The sequence below is a fragment of the Malus sylvestris genome, chromosome 6 (genome assembly GCF_916048215.2).
Source record: "Malus sylvestris chromosome 6, drMalSylv7.2, whole genome shotgun sequence".
Classification (NCBI taxonomy): Eukaryota; Viridiplantae; Streptophyta; class Magnoliopsida; order Rosales; family Rosaceae; genus Malus; species Malus sylvestris.
Window position 1 is genome coordinate 351,860 of NC_062265.1, and position 15,462 is coordinate 367,321.

A 15,462-nucleotide genomic window follows, 5' to 3' on the forward strand; every position below is an offset into this window, starting at 1 on the left:
GTTGGAGGAATAAAACAAAAACCAACAAAGAAATAAATGACAACCTAATGTGGAATAACATAGGCTGATGTGGCTATTTGGCCAAGGACTTAATTCAATTGTTAATCTTGCATACGGTATTATTCTAAACTAAATATTTTTCAAGGATTAATATCTAGTTTTCTATTTAAATTAACAGCACTGAAATTGTAGAATCAAGCAACATTGCTTCAAAATCGGCTACATATGTATTCAAGTTTCTGTTAGTGAAGAGTTTTCAGCCTTCTTATTGAAAGAGATCATCCCATCTGTCTTTTACCAAGTTACATAATTGGGGCACTTTGAAAGCACCTTTGTTGAACTTCACAAAAACTAACAAGCTTATCTTTAGGCTTTAAAACCTAAAAGCCGAGATAAATTTTTTCTTTCTTCAATTGTAATCACTTGGATAAGAAGTTAGCAGTACTTTGACAAAAGATTTCGACTCAAAAAATAATTTTTGGCCTCTTCCTCCGTATGGTTGGGCGCTTTCGTTTTCTTTAGCTAAATAATAAATTAATGAATAAATTACCAAAGATAGCTAAGAAAATTTGGGCGTGGGGAAGAACAAGAAGACAAGCAAAGATTTACTGGTGATTTGTTTTCGCCAAGTTACGAAGACAAAAATAAAAAAAAAAGTTGTCAGTGCATTCGGTGAAGGTCCAAATGTCCAATTTTTTGAACTTGAAAAAATCTCATTGTGATAGGAACACGAGTGGTACATCACGTGTTTTTATGTAAGTAGTAGGAAATTTTATTTTTTAACACACATATTTCACTATTTGTATAGTGATACATGGTGTACTACCTTGTGTATCTTTCACACTAAAAACTCTCTCCAGAAGTCGGCCATGATTGTTTATTGGCCATTAAGATGAGTGGCGGAAGTATTAGTCAGAGAGGATTGGCCTGGGCTTTGATGACCTTGTCTTTGAAGTTGAAAGCTGAATAGAGACAAAAATGTTGAATTTCCCTACTACCACTAGAATTTAGAGACTCGTTTGATAACATTTTGGTTTTAATTTTTATTTTTATCTTGAAAATAGAAGAGTAATGCATAAGAGAATGAATGGATATAAAAAGTGGAGGAAGAGTGGTTGCAATGATGTAAAAGAAATGTCTATCGAAAGCTATACAAAATGAAAACCAAAAATAAAAAATAAAAAATTATTTTGAGTCATTTTTCTTTCAAAATCTTTTTATTAGAGAGATGATTGTCACACTTCTTTTAACTTTTTACACCTTCTTTTTGTTTTTTACTATTAAATTAAATAAAACAAAAGTAACCTTCAAGATTAAAAGGAGTCGTTCCACATCCGTGGAACACAAAATTATAACCTCTCCATCTCCTTCTTATTCCTCCTTGTTTCCATCCGAGGGCATATTTTTTCCCTCTCTGTTCCGTCTCGTCCTGTCCCTTCCCGTCCTGTCTCTTTTCGTTCCGTCTACATACCAAACGATACCTTTGGTAATGAAAACAACTGTGCTTCTAGATCACAATGGAAGATAAGTCAAATCAAAATCGATGAGCTAAAGCCTAAATCCATCATGCATCTGAATCCTTAGAAACATAATAAAAAGAAGAAATTAAAATCTGGTGGCCAGCGTTATAGTATTATACATCTCTCGCAGAAAGAGACATTGTGATGGCATTTTATTTGTCTGTTTTAATCATCTCTCGCTAAGAGAGGAAAGAAAGAAAAACTAAACCACTCTCTCCATCTTCCACACACTATTTTACATTATCTATATCCACTCGCATTTTCTTCTTTTTTCACAACCCAATAAAACAAAAGTCCCAATTCATCAGCGGATCTGAATAAAAAAAAGTAGTTGAGGTACCATAAAACAAGTTGAGAAACACAAGAAGATGCATCATTTTTTCTGCTTGTATTATGACATGCAAAACACCATGCGAGTATCCGATATTTGAAAAAAGGGGTTTATGAATTTCATCTATTGCATGCTTTTGTGGATACTAGGAAGCCATTATTCAGGTTCCATTCTCGTGAATGAGCGGCAAACTTGCATAATACGGCACACCATTATCGTGATCGTGGCTTTTCATGCCAAAGAGTCAACACGTGTTAATTCTCCTTTACTCATAAGCATGAGATGTCACGTTGGCGGCGTACCTGGCCGGCCATGAAAGTTTTTTCGTATTTGAGATACCCATTAGCCATTAGCCGTTAGCCATTAGCCGTTAGTGGGAAGAAAAAACAGAACAAGGTGAGGAGAAGGTGAGAAAATACAGAGGAAAAGAAGGACGGGTCAGCTTCCCCACCACCACCTATTGATCTGAGAGAGACAGAAAACCAAAGTAATCATTTGAACAGATAGATAATCAGACAAAATGCTCTGTCGGCGGCCTTATATTCAGCAATCAAATTTGCCAAATACAAACGACTGGACGCAAAAAGAAAAAATCTTGTAAAATATCCCTACTGGTTTCTGCTACGTATCGACAATCAAGCAAGTGGCAAAAAACTGCATGCATGTATACCATTATCAGCAATAACGCATTTTCTAGGCTTATTCTAATCCATCCATCCATCCATCCATCCATCCATCCATCCAACCTACCAAGGCAGCTGTTAGGGTAAGGACCGCTCTCCAAACGGAAGAGCTCTGCTTTCAACGAGATTTTATGCCCATGGAAGTGGTGGAATCAACTGAAAGCGCTCGCTACAAGTATCCTTGGATGACAAGGAATGATCACTTCCACTGTATTTTCTTCCCTTGATGGCCCAAGCTGAAACAAACAAACAACACATCAGCAAAACTTCACTGTTGCTCAACAACTTCCTGTATTAGAATAAGAGCATCTCACTAGACAGCCGGCAAATTCAAACGACTTTAAAGCAAACAAAACGAATATTCTTACTAGAAAGCAAAACCAAAGCCACCACTTTGGATGATTAAAACATATTCCCATCAAATTAAACGAACGTGACAATGAACAAGTATATGAACAAATTCAAATGCAGTCTGCACTACAGACACTGCAACAAAGCAAAGGGCGCAAGACTAGTGATCTCAGCAAGGAGCTCAGTAACCCATTATAGCAAAACACCAACACCGAAAGCTTAATCAATTTTGACAACAGCTGATGCTGATCGAACCGAATTAAAGGCCACCTTTCAACGGTACAGAAAGGATGCAGCACAATAATAATGACCATCTTACTAGAAACGCATCCTTGAAGATGTAATCCAGTGCTACCTTAAGGAAGTCTCACCAGTTGTCCCCAGCAATTTCCAAACAAAACCTGGAAAGAACACCAAAAGAATAAAAAGCAGTCAAATATATATACATAAATAGTAATCAGATCGAGCGTCCACGGAACACAAACAAAACAGAAAATGGACCAGAAGACTCTAAACGCCAGTTTGAACTGAACAATAGTAACATGAGGAGGAAGTGTCGCACCACGGTCTCATCTCTTGGACAGCTTTGAAATGGGCAGAGACACTATTGAACATGCGAGCATATGCATTACACCCCTCGCGCAATGGAAATGGTAAACAAAAGAAAGAAAAGAAAATTAAAAGGGGCCAAAAATTGTGCAAAGCAAGTACAATCCACAAACATTTAATCCGAGGGTATGACTTCCTAGATGACAAGTGTACATAAAGCTTATCTAGTATTCAGGAAAAGACTAATGAAATTTCACTCATAGCTAATAAAGTAGGCTTATAGTACAAGTTGAACATTTAAGGCATGTTCAACCCAATCAGTTAACCATAATCATGACATATGGACCTCATTAGACAACCGAGAAACATTTTGCAAGGAACAGGAAATCAAATTAACTTCAGCAAAAGCAGATAACAGAATGCCTACAGTAAGTTGGAGTTGAGTTCTCACACTTATAAAACTTGATATCTGCCTTGCTGAGCTCCACCAGGAAGCGATAATGCCTGATTTGAGATGTCTTCCAAAACACGTTTTAATTCTGTCTTAGCTCTCTTGACAGATTGTTCAGTAGGGCCCTCGATAAACAGGTAGAGCTTGCGATCCCCTGGTCCTGTAACCTTGCCTGGTGGGAAATACTGACCCCTGGTAGTAATGGCAGCCCCAGTCCACTCTGATATAGGGCCCAAAGTTTCCTTGTGGGTAACCTTCCATCGAGCATTCTGGGGAAAATCATTTATCTCCAATTCTGCTTCATAGTGTTCAGGCATTGCATCAGCTTGAATCTTTGCCAAGTTATGCTGTAAGTTCATTGCAGCTGCAATAGCTGCTGCCCGAGCAGCCCCATCATTGCCCACGAGAGGCAGACTAGTCCCAGCAGCAACTGCTGCTGTTCCTGGCAACGCTAGACCAAGGACACCTGGAAGAGAAACAGGCAGTCCACTGCTTGGAAGTAGTTGGGCAGCAGAGGCAGGGGTCTGCATTGAAGCCGTACTAGCTTTGGAGGCAGCAGCAATGGCAGCTATCTGAGCAAGGGCAGCCTGCTGTGAGATGTCACCCCCTGCCTTTCGAATACCATCATCTTCATCTTCTGAATCTGACTTGTCCTCCTCAAAACCATATTCCTTGGCTTGTGCTTTCTTTGCTGCTCTCCTCACTTCATCTTCCTCTTCATTAAATTTGAAACCACTTCCCCCATAACCAGTCCCATGAGCTTGCTCAAGTCCCTGATTTACTTTTGCCGTGAAATTATCAGCGAGAGACTTCAGGTCATCTGGAACAACTTGCTCAGAGAGTTCCAATGCTTTGACAAGATCCGGAGCATATCTAGCATCTTCCCCAGAGATAAAAGTTATAGCACAACCTTTCCGGCCAGCTCGCCCTGTTCGGCCAACCCGGTGAACATAGTCTTCATAGTGATTTGGACTGTCATAATTGATTACCAGTTCAAGCTCCTTCACATCTAACCCTCTGGCAGCAACGCTTGTTGCAACCAACAAATTACAAACATTGCTCTTAAAGTCAGTTATGGTGGACTCACGATCTGTCTGATCTTTGCCCCCATGAAGTGAGAGACAAGGATAACCATGCCTAAGCAGATCCCTGAACAAAGCATCGCATTTGTTCTGTGACTCAACAAATATCAAAATTTTTCCTTTCTCATACCATTCCCCAAGCAGCTCTAACAATCTCAAGAACCTTTCATTTTCCATCCTCACTTCAACTAATTGTGTTATGTCCTTATTCACAACACTCCTTCCACCAACTTGTATTTCCACAGGTCTGTTTAAGACTTTGCGTGCCAAGACTTCAACCTGGCGAGGGAAGGTGGCAGAAAACAAAACAGTTTGACGATCAGGCCGGATATTTTGTACAATTCGGGTGATTTGCGGTTCAAAGCCCATGTCAAACATTCGATCAGCTTCATCCACAACCAAATAAGTAACTCTACGCAGATTTGTTATTTTCCCCCCACTTGTGCACAGTATGTCAATCATCCTACCAGGGGTACAGACGACAATTTCGGCCCCCCGCTTCAATTCACTAATCTGTTGGGCAACACCAGAACCTCCGTATACAGGCACACACCTGAGACCAAGTACCTTTGTAAACTTTTTAATATCACTGTGAATTTGCTGAACAAGCTCCCTCGTTGGTGCCATTATAAGCCCAATAGGCCCATCTCCAGCTACCACAGGTGGCTGGTCCTTGATATGCCTCAGCATTGGCAGCACAAATGCAAGGGTTTTGCCTGACCCAGTCTTCGCAATGCCAATGCAGTCTCGACCACTCATAATTATAGGCACTGCCTGAGCCTGAATTGGCATTGGCTTTTCATAGTTAAGCTTTTTTATTGTTTCCAAGATTTTACTTGTAAGTCCAGTTTGGTGCCAGGTCTTGATGGGCTTGGGCACATCTTTACCATGGATCTTCAATTCCAATTGTTTCCGATACACCCCCACCTCTTCTGGGGTCATTCTTGACATCTCCTTCACTTCAATATAGAAATTTTTACGAAATGGATCATAATCTATCTTTGAGTGATCAACTACAGCGAGCTTCTCAGCTTTTGTCTTTTTCACCCTTTTTATGAACTCATCATCACCTTCATCTTCTACGGGATCATCATCATTCTCCAAGTCCCCATAATCTGAGTCAGAATCCTCCCCAGGAATTATTCTGCCCATCGATTTATTTGAACCTCTCCTTGGTTGTTCACCATTGTTTCGACCATCCTTCTTATCCTTGTTCTTTTCATCAACAATTGACGGTTCCACTGCATTGGTCAGCTTCTCAACTTCAGGCAATACCATAGAATTCATAAAAGCATCTAAAGGATCAACTTCCTCATCATCAGCAGCATCATCGGCCCCATTGTGCAAAGTGGGTGCGGCTGTTTCATCTTCAGAAACTACCGCCATAGCATCTCCAACTTTTCTGTCAGTATGATTGTCTTCTTCATCAACATCTATACCTGTCTCTGATTTCTCTAAGGAAGGTACTTCTTCATCATCAGATTCTTCTTCAAGAGTCCAGGCCTTTCCTGACTTAGGTTCATCAGCATCCCCTTCCCCATTCTTCTCTCTCTCGGTTTCTTCCTTCTTTCTTTTTAACTCTTGCCACTCCTGAACTCTCCTTCTCCGCTTTTCCATTTCCTCATCCAATTTCCGTTGTTCATCCTCCAGCTCCTCCTCACGGGTTGGTTGTTCTTCCTCAGATGAATCACCTTCATCAGACTTCTTTCTGGGGCTCCCATCTCCATCATCCCTATGTCTTTTTGACCTGCTGCTACTCCTTTCCCTCTCCCTCTCCTTGTAGTCATTGTTATCTTTCCTAGGTCGCTTCCTATCACGCTCCCTACCATCATCATCAGTATCATCAGCATCAATGTCCCTGCGCCTCTCCCTCTCCCGCACCCTCCTCTCCCGATCTCTATCTTTTTCCCTCTCCCTCTCTCTCTCCCTCTTATCTTCTATCTCTCTTTCTCGTTCCCTTCTCTCCCTCTCTCTTTCTCGTTCTTTTTCTTTTTCTCTTTCTCTTTCTCTTTCTCTTTCACGTTCTTTTTCTTTTTCTTTCTCCTTTTCTCTTTGTCTTTCTTTTTCCCTTTCTCTTTCTTTTTCTCTTTGCCTTTCTTTTTCCCTTTCCTTTTCCTTCTCTCTAGTCCTATCCCTCTTCTCCTTTTCTTTGTCTTTGTCCCTCTCTTTATCTTTATCCCTCTTTTTGTCTCTCGTTCTCTCTCTTTCATCATCTCGGTTGCGCTTCCTATCACTATCCCTGTCTCCATGCTTCTCCATATCATACCTCTCGTCAGAATCAGAACTCTTTTCTCTCTCATAGCGCCGACTATCACGGTCTCTCTTATCTTTATCTTTATCCCTATGCCTCTCTCCATTTCTCTCCTTTTCACGATCCCGATCTCGATGACTCCTCTTGGATTCCCCCTCCTTCCTAGATTTATGTTTGACCTCTTCCATTGCTCCCTTCTATGCCATTCACAAACACAAAAATCAATTCTCATTCTGAATATATAACGAATGAGCAAACATAAACAGAAAAGGCCATCCATCGCTCTACTTCCATAAAAAGGACGCATAAACATACCATGGATTATGATTATTTTCGATGTCTTTTCAAACTTATGCCTATAAATTATCAAAGCTTAAATTTACTATACCAATAACATACCTCATTCATAACCCAATGCAGCAAGAATATGGAAAGGATAAATCAAAGAAAACAGACATTTTTGTCTCATCAGAAAGAACAAACAGAGCAACATATATATCAGTGAAGCAACAGTGGTCTTTTCTTATCTTAAATCTAAAAGGAACTTAACCCTCTTTGTAGCAATATATATGTTCTTTTTGTGTGGGGAGGGGGAGGAGGTTCTTAAATCTTAATGTAAGTAATCAAAGAAGAATATAGAGGAAAATCTTGAAAGCGCTGAAAGCAGAAAACTAATCTAACTAAATTATAACTAGTCTATAGTGAAAGTTTGTTCTGATACAATTTAGTCCTCTGGAACAGAATCCTTTTAGTTTAGACCATGGCTCCATCACAAATAACTAATACCAGTCTCTTGCATAACAGTTACCTATCTTGCACGCAGTCACGTTTTAGGTAGTTTAAAAAGGCAACTAAAACAGATGCAGTATTTGTGATGGCGTGAAAGATAGATAACTGTTATGCGAAGAGACTGGTATTAGTTATTTGTGATGGAGCCATGGTCTGACCCAAAAGGATTCAGTTTCTACGCCAACCGATGTTTGAATTATTAATCTCTTACAATACCTACGTTCTTGTATAATTTCTTAGGACTGGGCTACCTCAGAAGTTCAACATGGATGCCCAGAAATCCAATGTATGAAACGGCAACGTCATGGTCCGTAGTTCAACATAAAACCAACATGCATGCTCAGCATAAATCTAACCAATCCGATTGATTGCAGAAATAAAACATGCATGCATAAATTCAAACGATTCAAATTGAGAAATCCAAATCCAAATTTAATTGCAGAAATCCAAACCCAAATCCAGAAACAACCAAAATTCCTGAAACCCCAATTTTCACAAAAATCAACCATAGACAATAATTCGAAAGAAAACCCTAAAATTTGAAAACAATTCGAACCAAATACCTTGGGCTAAAAAGTCGCTCGATCGAAAGAAAGAGAATCGGAGAGAGAGATAGCAGTAGGTGTGTGTGTGGTTTTTCTGTGGTGTGGTCGAGAGAGGATATGGTGTGGTGCTGGCCACAGTCGAGACTCGGAGAAGGTGGGCGGAGGAGGAGAGGAATCGAGAGAACTGAGAAGGTTCGAGTCGAGAAGAGAGGTAGGAGGCGGGTCTCAAAATGAGAGAGGACTGAGGGACTGAATTAGATTGGACGGTTCAGATTAAAACTCACACAATTGGACGGTCCATATAATTCCTAAGCTCTATTTTAAAATTATATATATATATATATATATAATTGGATAGAATTCACTTTTCTCTATCTTTAGATCTAGTTTCCTCTTTTTTTTTTTTCTTTTTTTTTTTTTTTTATCATTATAGATTTGTTAAATTAGAAAGCTAACAAATTTGAATTCAAATCGTAGTGCAAGGACAACATTGTTTTCTATCATTGTGTTAGAAAGCCACTTGTCCAACAGTTCCTAAGTAAAACTTAAATTGTCCCTTTGCAACGTGAAAATAAATAATAAAAAATCAAGTAATTTTATTTTCAAACAAAATAATCGTGCAAAGAGTAAAAACTTAAATCATTCTTCTTTGTCTTATCTTTCAATCTCCGTATGATACAATCACTTACCACAATGTTTTTCTCTCATGCCTTTGTTCGTTCATGGCTTGATAGTTTGGTGTTTTAATATCATCCCTATATGCGGTTGAGAAAGTGATAGATGTAGCTTATTTTAGAGCTCCAAGAAATCTTTAGAGCTTTGAAAGAGAATCTCTCAATGAGGGGCTATTTATTTTCGGGTTTTTTGAGCAATCTCCAATGAAGGCCTATTTACTTTCGGGCTCTATACGAGACTATATATATTTGTTTATGTAATAACTTGATTACGCAATAATTTTTATTTTTGTGTTACTTTTTCTTAGTTGATTTTTAGACGTGTTCTTATAAAAAAAAATTATGAATATTTCAACCTAAAAAGTTTCAAAATTTGACAAAGTTAGATTGCTTCAATTATGAATCATTGGATAAAGTTCTATTATCTCAATCACATATTTTGGTTTGTTTATCTAAATTCTGATAAGATAAGATTTCATCTCATAACTAAATTATAATGCCCTTGCAATTTAGGTATTTGTTTATTTATGTTTTTGGTTTAGTTTCTAAATTTCCAATGTCATTTTAATAGGTAGTGTGTTTTTATTTGGAAATTAATAAAAGTAAGCCATTTACTAGAACATCTTTTATCATTTTATTTCTTAAGTATTTTTTAGAAAGTACGATATTCATTAATTCAAATAAAGGAATACACGTACATGTTCAAGGATAGGGTGCACAACAGTGGGTCTCAATAAAAATTTTGTCGGGGATTTCAATCCTGTCGAAGGGAAAAAGAGCGTCCCACACCAAAAAAATTAAATAGAGTTACTATCCTCGACTAAAAAGTCACTGATTATATCAGGGTTTCCTCAAATCATGAAATTGGTTGAGGCAAAAGATAAACCACATCGCGCCAGCCGATGAGCCATCTTGTTGGCTTCTCTACAAACACGAGAACACTTAGTCCAATGGAGCAAAATATGTAAAAAAAAAAAGAATTGAAAAAAATAATAAAAGGCGAGCATAACACTCTGTTTGGATGAGAAAATTTAAGGTTATTAAGAAATTTTAAAATGACGAAATTTTATTTCCGAGAATTTGTAAATTTTATTGTTTGGGTAACCTAAAAGAACAATGAAATTTGAAACTGGAAGTTGTTACTTTTAAACCTCACTCATAGAAATTTGGAAATGACAACATAAAAGAACAATGGAATTTGAAACTAAAAGTTGTTACTTTTAAACCCTCACTCATAGAAATTTGGAAATGACATCTATTTACATGAAATTGAAACTTGGAAATTGGAGGTCTCAAATTCTAAGTTTTTTTCTATGAGGAAATTCTAAATTTTTGTGTTTATGAATTCAAACAAGAGAATTTGTGCATGTTAATTTATAAATTCTGATTTTTTTCAATATTCCAAGTTTATTTTGCTTCGTCTAAACATAGTGCAAGTGTATTCGCAAGTGGGTGGATAATAATAGAATTTGACTCACATGGGCTACTACCTTTCTTGTGGGACCCACTGCTTTTTAGGCTAAATGTAGCCTAATATTTTGCTGACCAAATAAAGGAAGTTGGTAGCCCAAGTAGTGGATCTAGCCATTTTCCGGCTCATTGAGGATGAAATTTCTCAGTAGGGCTTTAAATGTAGTAGTCTCATGAAGGATGAAGCCCCTATTGGGGATGCTCTAATTGTAGAGGAACTACACCAATCCATCACAAATTTAGAAACTCTCTCAACCATGGATGATATTTGATTAATTATATACGCAATGAAACTACTAGTTTTCTATATAACAAAAACATAAGAGTATGAATTAAATATAAAAATACTTATGGTTTTAACTCTTGCAATTTAAAAACTTACCGGGGATATGACTTGTTCATCAATACCCTAATTCCAAATCATGACAAACAAAATTCTGACGCATTCACTATACTTTGATTTGATTATAAAATTTTTCGAGGCATGCAAAGAATATCAAGCTGTCATTCTATCTCTTAAATCCTTTGTTAAGTAAACAAAATTAAACTCTAGATCCTAAGTCTTCACTTAATATCTTTAGGTGATGGATTAGGTTATGGTAAAACCTCTTTTTTTTTTTTTTTTCTTTTTTCTTTTTTTTTTTTGTCAAAAGGTTTATGGTAAAACTTGATATCCTAAATTTTACATAGTTTTAAGTTGTAAACTAGAAATTAGGCATGCGCGTTGCTGCAAGAAGCAGCTGTTTCAAACGTAATCGGATGAATAAAACATATTTAAGTTAAATAAATTCAAGACAATTATGAACAAACAGAGGAATGCATAAGTGAATGAGGTCGGTAAGATAAGCAGTTATGCTTTTATACACATTTAAGTGAGTTGGCATATAAACACATTGCACAATGAGTGGGAAGAAACTACACGTGTTTGATTAGAAAGAGACGGTTTCCAAAAAATATTTGTTTGCTTAAGAAACAAAAGAAACATTTAGTTCACACATATAACATGTGTCCAACAGTGTGGGCAGCTAGTTGAACAACAAATTTAAAACATAAAGTGTTGTGGACTTGTTCAAGTAGCTAATTTTAGAATCACAACTGTTCAAAAGCAAAAAAACAGAAAGGTATGTTTTCATATGAAACCGAAGAAACAGAAGCAAGCTGCAGTTTACACATATTTTGCCCCCGCAATTAAGATGGCAAAATATATGCTCTGCAACCTACATACCTCATTGAGCAGTTAGCAAAACATAAGAAAAGTGGTGTTTGAGCAAGTAAGTCATCAACCATAGATGTTAAGACAAAAAAATATGCAGCATGGTATGCAACATTTGATCATGGTGAGCATGGCTGTTCACTTTTTCTGGGACCAGACATCTTCGACACTATAGCAGAAAACATCAATCATAATGTCACGAAGGCAATCATTATGAACGCTATTCAAGCGTGTGTGCAAAAAAACAAAGTGTAATTTACCTATCTTTGTTTTTTTTTTGGGCTGAGTTTTTGTCCTGAGGGTGGCAATTAGAACTTTGTCGGTAGGTTCGATCTTAGGAACAACCAGATTGTGGAATTCTACATCAATTATGGCAGCATTTGTTGTGGTTGTTTGCTCGATGCGAGGTTTTTTGCTGTGAATGAAGCCAAAATTGATAAGAGTAAAGATAAACGTGATAGTTATGAAAAAGAGTGTGAAAGAGCGGTTGACACCTTTTCATGATTGCAAACATATAACCAAGAGAAGCAAGAACGGTTAATAAGATTGATAGATAAGAGCATTACTTAGAAAGAAAAGTTAACCTGGCAGATGTGTTTGGTAGATCAGGGAACAACATTCTTTTCGAAGTTCTAGCAGCTGCAATTGATCGAGCTTGTTGATCTAATGGTTAGGAAAGCGTTAATGGCGCGGGAGTGACTGGATTGATAATTTTTTTTGCTGCGGTAGGAGCATGCGTTTGTGGTTTGATTAAGGGATTGCTAGCTCGGACAGTGGCTTATCTTCAAGCAATTCGTGAACGATGAAATTTGTCTTTCCAAAGTTGCTATTCTGATTTCCAAAAAGAGACTTGAAATGTTTTTTATTGGTCTACTAAATTTGCAAGAATTGGTGGCGCCACAAAAGGATCCTTATATCCTTCTTGCATCACCAAAATGTGGCAAGAAACACGAAGTATTTTTTCGGCGTGTCTTCCTATAATGAGGAAATTGTGTTGATTAGTGTTATCTTCCATAATAACATCAATTTTGAACATGTGCAAGAGGAAGATATTCTTTTGTCAGACAACCATCATTACTAATATCAATTTTGTGAGCAATCTAGAAAATTCATTAGAATTATCATAATGCAGGGTATGTATGAATAGCATGGACATAAAGACACATAGATCATTTAGATGGATATCACTCAAGATGAATAAGTTATGCAAACTAAAGATTAAAATCTAAAATTTATAGCCCAGAAAATTTAGGTTTTAACCATAAAAAGCTTTTCTGCTTTAATTATTATGGGTTAATTTTTAGGAAAACTAATGAAAAGAGTTTGAAAACTTTGAGTTTTAACGATAAGGACAAAATAAAAGGTGTTGATGCACAAAACCGGAGGGGTCTTGGAACAATGTAAATCCGACAGTGAATCTGCAAGAAAATAAATAACACAAGATGTATCGTGGTTCACCCCAATGTTTGGGCTACGTCCACACTGATATTGTATTTCTTAAGGAGAGATAGCTCTGAATATAAGAGTGAGAGCTTTGAGAGAGCTTAGAGCTTAGAGGATATGATGAGGCTTAAGAATTGGCCTTCTTTTTAATGAGGAGAGTGAGGGGTCCATATGGCCTTAAACTGGGCCTCATGAAAAATACTTGGGGGATCTAACCCATTATTTATGTATTGAGGAGTTAGCTCTTATTCTATAAAAGAGACTCCCTCACTTTCATTAGAGAGCACTCATAAAAAATACTTGGGGGACTTAGCACATTATTTATGTACTGAGGAGCAAGCCCTTATTCTATAAAAGGGACTCCATCACTTTCATTAGAGAGCACGCATTCTTCATGTACTAAAGAACGATCCCTTATTTTATAAAAGGGACTCCCTCACCTTCATTAGAGAACATCGCCGCCAGCTGAGCAACCGCCTCGCCGCGAACATCAACTCTAGCCCATCATTTATGTATTGAGGAGCGAGCCTTTATTCTATAAAAAGAACTCCCTCACCTTCAAACGCCACAAGCCGAGCCAACCAAGGCAATATAAGCCACAAGCCGAGAAACCTCACAACATGTGCTATTTCTAGTTGAGCATCATTTCAAATCAACCTCCGCCTCATCTTCGAGAAGCTCTTGATCTCGACCTCGTTCCCTCCAGTTAACTACCAGTCAAGTCACTGCTACAGCTTTCCCACACCTTTCCCGCACTAAGATCCTCTTTGCTGGCCAATCGCAGATTCAAACCGCCGTATGATGGCCCAAAAGCAATCAGAACCCGAACAGATTTCGCTGGCGAACGCAGTTTTTCTCGGCGCTCTAGCTCTCAGCGTTAACCGTCTGACATGGACGATGCTGAGATTTGCGTTTGTGATGTTGGGTGTGTGCCTAGCTGTGATGTTGGGTTCGGCATTCTTTTCTAGTGACTCTTTATCCGATCCAATTCACTGATCCTTCACAAGTTCAAGTCCCCGGTCGACTCCAATCCCACTCCAAATTTTTCCGTCAAAAGTTATGGAAGTCTACCCCTCGGCAACTGCTCCAAATATACCGTAAATTTCGCTGCTTCAAATGGCGGTCGTGGGAAGCCAAAGCAGCAGGAAATCGAGCGTCCTCGAAGCCTTTGTTGACCGCGACTTCCTACCCCGCGGCCCTAACATCTGCACTTAGGTTACAAATATACACCCACCTGATCTTTCTAGCCCCTTATCTGTCTTTTCACGTACTGGCACCCAGTCAGCAGGCGGTGCCTTATCTGTCTCTTTATCCTGATTTTTGTTTTCATAAGTTGTTTCTGCTTTCTCTGTCTTTCTCTCTCAATCTCGATCTCGATCTCCATTCTCCAAGGCTGAGCCAATTGTTATAAACTTGGCTTATTTAAGATTCAGTGGACCCAACATATTTCTGGGTTTGTGAGTTGAAGCCATTCAGGTACAGCCGTGCAGGTCCAGGTCAGTCAGGTTGATGAACTTTGAAGGAAGGGAATCTCAACAACAAGAAAGAGTAATCAATCGAGAAAGAAATGGGTGGGAATATGAAGGCGTTGGGGACGACATGGGAGTTCTTCAGGAGGATGGATTCCGCCCCGCTTTCGCAGATCTGGAATGATCAAAAGCAGAAAGCAGAAAAACAAAAGCAATTAAGTGAGCTGCGGCATAAAAGTAAAAGAGAGAGGTGCAGCGGAAAACCAGGCAGAAGATAAGCTGTCTTACAACAATTCCATTATTATTCCGCTTTGGCGTTGTCTGCCATCTGCCAAAAGAGAAAAGATAAAGAAATGGAATTGGAAAAGCAAAAGCAAAGCAGAAAAACAAAAGCAAGGAATAAACACCTACACTACAAAAGCAAGGAATAAACACCCTACCAGAATGATATGATTTACTTTTCTTATTTTGTGGAGACATCTGTATAAACCCCATCAGAGGGTAATAAAAAAAAAAAAAAAAGGGCAAGCCCAAAATAATGGGCTGGAATGTTATGTGGAGGGCTAATGCCCATATGCCCAAAAGAGCCAAACCTTCTATTATCATCAACCAGGTGATCAAAAGTACGTCTAGTACCACAC

The 15,462-nt window shown here is 38.2% G+C and overlaps 1 protein-coding gene across 4 annotated transcripts; it reads right to left on the reverse strand.

Annotated features, from left to right (window-relative positions):
- Positions 1-2,324: 2,324 nt before the first annotated feature.
- On the reverse strand, positions 2,325-8,781 carry LOC126626363 (DEAD-box ATP-dependent RNA helicase 42). 4 transcript variants are annotated; one of them, XR_007624667.1, is made up of 4 exons: positions 8,571-8,781; positions 3,886-7,415; positions 3,205-3,286; positions 2,325-2,770 (listed from the first exon to the last, which is right to left on the reverse strand). XR_007624667.1 is itself a non-coding variant. In XM_050295679.1 (4 exons), exon 2 carries the CDS (start codon positions 7,404-7,406, stop codon positions 3,888-3,890), a length of 3,519 nt encoding a protein of 1,172 aa, XP_050151636.1. In that variant the 5' UTR covers positions 7,407-7,415; positions 8,571-8,781; the 3' UTR covers positions 2,325-2,770; positions 3,241-3,286; positions 3,886-3,887. The 4 variants fall into 4 exon arrangements, 3 of the variants coding, with proteins under 3 accessions (XP_050151636.1, XP_050151637.1, XP_050151635.1); XM_050295679.1 differs by having other exon boundaries at positions 3,241-3,286; XM_050295680.1 differs by having other exon boundaries at positions 2,325-3,286; positions 3,886-7,412.
- Positions 8,782-15,462: the final 6,681 nt, after the last annotated feature.